General features: G+C 42.4%; 1 protein-coding gene across 3 annotated transcripts in view; it reads right to left on the reverse strand.

Moving 5' to 3' along the window:
* The window catches only part of LOC112457656 (leucine-rich repeat-containing protein 7), a 9,827-nt gene extending 5,889 nt beyond the window's left edge, over window positions 1-3,938 (reverse strand). Inside the window, exons 1-6 of one of the 3 annotated variants that reach the window (XM_025020830.1) lie at window positions 3,831-3,938; window positions 3,081-3,251; window positions 2,850-2,985; window positions 2,430-2,719; window positions 1,204-1,915; window positions 550-740 (exon numbers count right to left, since the gene is read on the reverse strand). In XM_025020830.1, the coding sequence (XP_024876598.1) occupies window positions 550-740; window positions 1,204-1,915; window positions 2,430-2,719; window positions 2,850-2,985; window positions 3,081-3,236 (1,485 nt within the window). In that variant the 5' untranslated portion in view covers window positions 3,237-3,251; window positions 3,831-3,938. Of the gene's footprint in view, window positions 1-549; window positions 741-1,203; window positions 1,916-2,429; window positions 2,720-2,849; window positions 2,986-3,080; window positions 3,252-3,710 lie in introns of those variants that run through there. The other 2 variants (XM_025020832.1, XM_025020833.1) reach the window with 2 other exon arrangements.
* Window positions 3,939-4,902: the final 964 nt, after the last annotated feature.

Consider the following 4,902-nt stretch of genomic DNA (forward strand, 5'->3'; position numbering starts at 1 on the left):
CGTGGCGATTTGCATCATTCTATCTTTCTCGTTCATTAGATGTAAACAAGGATAGCATGCTCCGCGAACGCATATTTAGAATGACTTATTTCTTGTAAAGTGTCGATAACCTCACCTGATTTTTCGTACACATGCCCCTTATTACTGTATATTTACCTTATATAAAATTTAGGTACCTATTTAATACTTATTCTCACGAAAGGACTACCTTAAACATTAATATTTGATAAAAACGGCGAAGTCTTGTTATTTTACCAAGTGCTCCTATAATGTATAAGTGCCATCTGTTTATAACTTTATTGCGATTTTCAAGTGGCTCTTGTAAAAGATTTAATGTAAAATTTAATACTGTGTGTATACATATATGTATATACATATAATTGAAAAAAATGTATATACATAACGACATAAAGTTCAAAACTTCAATATTTGCCTAAGAAAATATATAATAATATAAAATAAATATTGTATATCATAAATTCGTTTATGGCTAAACAATTTTATTGTTTGGCAAAAAAAATATCGCGCAAACGAGCGACGAATACTTACTCTTTGATCGTGAATGGACTGATGATGCAGATTACGAGCGTGTCTAGCGAGATTGCGTAGCTCCTTGGGATAGGGGGTCGGTGCTCGATGAAGTTGCCTGGGGACTTCGGAATCTACCTCAGCAGCGAAACATATCCTCTTGCCGTTTCCGATGATCGAACTCGAAATCGGTCCTGCGGTCTGCGCCATTTCTACAATTGAAATTATAAATAACACTACGCGAAGATACGGTGAACGTAAAAGGGGTTATATTAATAAAATGCTGGCGCGAACGTGTGCGATGTTTTTCAACGAAGGCACTATTCAATACCATTTTCTTCATATCTTACCATTTCATTCCTCGTCTTCCTGTCCTTCTTCTACTAGCAGCGTGAATAAATATCGCATTTCATGGTTAGTTAATAAGCCAGATAGAGCGTGTTTTTGTAATAGTGTAACTGAGGTAAGCAAGAAGCCGATTCTTTATTAGTTCAGATATATGTATATAGATATAAATAAAGCTATGTTACAGAAAGAGATGCAATTATTTTTCTATAAGTTATTGGAAGATTTTCAAGCAATTTCTGATGCACGAGATTAGTGAAGAAACATTAGAGCCATGAATAAATTAAACAAAACTTTATGCCAAAAATGGTGGAAATAATGGACACTCACGCTCTAAGTCCTGCCGCGGTTTCTGTGGCAGCATAAAGCAGCTCAACACCATCATGTCCTCCTCACAATTGAACTCCTGCTGCAACGGCACTAACGGCTGGCTCTGATTGTCACTCAACCACAACGCCTTCAAGTTACTGAGATTCAACATGGAGACTGGAAGAAACTTGATGCAGTTGTTGACGAGATTGAGCACCCGCAGCGAGGACAAGTGGCCCAGCTCGGGCGGCACGCGCGTCAGATTGTTCGATCGCAATGAGAGCAGGGACAACGACGTGCAGCTGCCAATCTCGGCGGGTAGCGCGCGCAGATAATTATTGTCCGCGTTGAGACAGTGCAGCTTGCGTAGCAAGCCGATCGAAGACGGCAAATACTCGATAAAGTTCTTAGTGATTATAAGCTCCTCTAAGTTCGACATCTGGCCGATGTCGTTCGGCAGTGCGTTCAGTTGATTGTCGTCAATCTTAAGGGTGACGATCGTGCGCAGGTAGCACAACGAGTCGGGCAGCTCGTACATCTCGTTCGAGGAGAGATTCATGATACCGATGTCGCGCCAGCCGCGTATCTCTATCGGCAGCGCATGTATCGCATTCATCGTGCAGTCGAAGTGGTTCAAGCGGTAGAGCTGCTCGACATTCGCCGGAACACGCCTGATGTCGTTGCCGTCAATCCACAACTCCGTGAGATTGATGAGATCTCCTACAACTTCAGGCTGAAAACAATAATACATATGTAACTCCCATATAACATTCTACTAACACATACTAAAATTGAAATTAAAAGTCAGTGTAAAAATTTAATGGATTACTGGATTGTCATTAATTTTCTTTCTAATTTTACTACCACTAAACGACAGAGAAGAGATATATTTGAATATATTCATTGTTTCTAAAGATATGTATAAATAACTATATTTTAAACAATATTTTATATAAATATGTCTTATTTCTTACATACAAATAGTATATAACCAAACCAAGCATCAGGAAAGAAAATTGATGTCAGAATCATATTCTTGAATTCACTCAAAACTGACTTTATTTTAATAGAATGTTAATATCAAACTTATAAAAATGTACAGTATGAAAAGTCATAAGTTGCCACAAATGTCTTTTTCAGGATGTCCAGTGATGCTGTAAAGTTATATGTTATGCAAATGACACGCATGTGAAAAATGAGTAGATTTAAAAGCAACAACGATTTCACAGGAAAAGTCGCGCTCTTACCAGCTCTGTAAAGTCATTGTTGCCGATATCGAGCCTCTGTAAGTTCACTAAACGGCTCATGCTCTTAGGCAACGTCATCATGTTGTTCTCCCGCAGCTCGAGTGTCCTCAAGGCTGACAGTCGTCCAAAGTTAGCCGGCAGGTATTCAATGTACGCGTCGTTTATGTACAGCTCGCGCAAACCGACGATATGCGTTATAGCATCCGGAAAACGCTCGAAGGGATTGACACTGATATCTATCGAGCGGAGACTTTTGCACTCCTTTATGCTGTCTGGTAAATCCTTTATACCTGCGATAAAAGAATATGCAGTTAAATATAAATATTGTTAGATCCGAAAAAACTGTGTATTCCAAGATGGCAGCTTTTGGAATGCATCTTACATGTGACAATAAAGTTCAAGATGTACTTAATTACTTACTGTTCTTGCTGAGGTCTAAGTATTCCAGGTTGATCAACGACGCTATGGCAGGTGGTAACGTAGTAACTTCATTATCACTAAGCGACAGTACTCGCAATTCGTGGCACTGAAATAGCGGCCTGGGAAGATCTCTTATCTGCGAAAGAACGAAAAGAGACGTTAGGTGTCGTCATAATTGCACAATATAATTATTGAAGAGACTCGCTCTGAGATGATGACCAAGGCACTCACTCTATTGGCGTCGAGATACAGCTTTTCCAACGTTCTTTCGTAAATGAACACATCTGGTGGTACATCGTAGAGGTTACAGTGATTCAGCTGTAGCTCGCAGATGTCTTCTTCCTGGGTTCTCAGACACGCGGCGCACTGCCACCAAGAGCTACCCATTTCACGTGTGTACAACTAGAAACAGCACCATCATATAACGTTAATTACAATTCGAATAATATACATTTTCAATTTTTAATATATTGGCTGCATTCCGATATTCACAGTCAGTAAGTACTGCAAATCTATATTTTACGTCACGTATACTATAGATTTTCAGTACTGAAAGTTGCTGACAGTGAATATTGGAATGCAGTCATTATATACCTAATTGAAAATTATAAGATTCTCGACACGACAGAATTCGAGAATTCTGTAATATTACTTTTAAAAAAAATGTAACATCCACATAAATCTCTTTTTATCTCAAAAATCAACTTATATCAAATAAATATTCCTTCTTTATTTTTCTGCAAGCATTAAATACATCTCCAAGTTCTTCAGAATTCATACTTTTCAATCTTACAATCTCCATCATTATTTGTAATAAATTACAATTAATAATTAATTACGAATCATATTTTATTTACACACATTTAATTCGAACCCAAGCAAAACAAATTGTTCCACACTTGCGCGAATTCTATCGCCTCACTTTCCCGAACGAAACACGCTTTTGTTCAGCCGTGGGAGCACCAGGAAGTGCACCGTTACCTCAGCAGTGGTCTCAGGAACGATCCGGCCGCGATCCACCGTGGGACAAATCCCACCGTTCGCGAAAACGCCGCCGACGATGACGGCGATGAGCCGCGGGGGCGCCGAGCCGCCGCCGCGATCCCCGGTCGCCGTTCGCCGTATCACCGCGTCGCGCCGCCGCGGCGCCGCGGGCTGCGGCCGTTGATCATCGTGTCGCCTGCGGGAATCGGCATCGCCGGCGCAAACGGTGACCTGGCCCGACCTGGTGGGCCCGCTGCGCGCTCGATTGCTGCGAACGAGAGACGCCGGCGCGAGGAACGTCAAGAGATGATCCGTCGGCGTTTCGCCGCCGCCGCCGTCGTCGATCTCGACCTCGACCTCGTCCTCGTCACCGCCGCCGTCGTCCTCGTCAACGTCGCCGATCTTCTCAAGCGCATATCTCACTCCCTCCTCATGGTACGACGTACGGCGCCGGGCACGGAGATCCGTGTCTCCCTTCGTCACACCTCACCCGCACGAATCCTACCTGATACCCGAGTCGGCCGAGTCTCCGAAACTGCCGCGAATCGCGGTCCGGGGTCCGGGCTGTCCGACGTCCGGAGCCGCGCGAAATAACACTCCAATACTGAGGCCGACTTCGCCGACTGCGAACTGACTGAACACTGTGGAGTGTGGAGTGTGGTCACTGTGGTCACTGTCTATTTACTTTACACCATGGTCACTGTGAACAGTGTGAACACTGTGAACTGTAATTGCGAAGGGTAAAAGCACAAGTATATACTGTGGTAAAAGCCTTGTGTTTGTGTATGTACATACATGCATATGCATATTGTACACGATACTAGAAATCGGTCCGAGTCCTCGGTCCGAGAAAAAGTTACTAGAACTCGAATTGTGTACATACACAGGCAACTCGGATGAATTTCTCGAATAGAAAACTTGTACAAAAAAATGCATCCTGTCCCATTTCCGTACAAGTTAATATCGATTCAATTCCATGTTGCCGACGTTATTACTTTTATAGCTAGTAATGCTGGGTCTACAATGCGAGTCGCAAAGTCGTGAGTTGCAAGAATTGACCAATCACAGT

Source organism: Temnothorax curvispinosus, unplaced genomic scaffold (genome assembly GCF_003070985.1).
Source record: "Temnothorax curvispinosus isolate PA1 unplaced genomic scaffold, ASM307098v1 QBEX01008037.1, whole genome shotgun sequence".
Taxonomy (NCBI): domain Eukaryota; kingdom Metazoa; phylum Arthropoda; class Insecta; order Hymenoptera; family Formicidae; genus Temnothorax; species Temnothorax curvispinosus.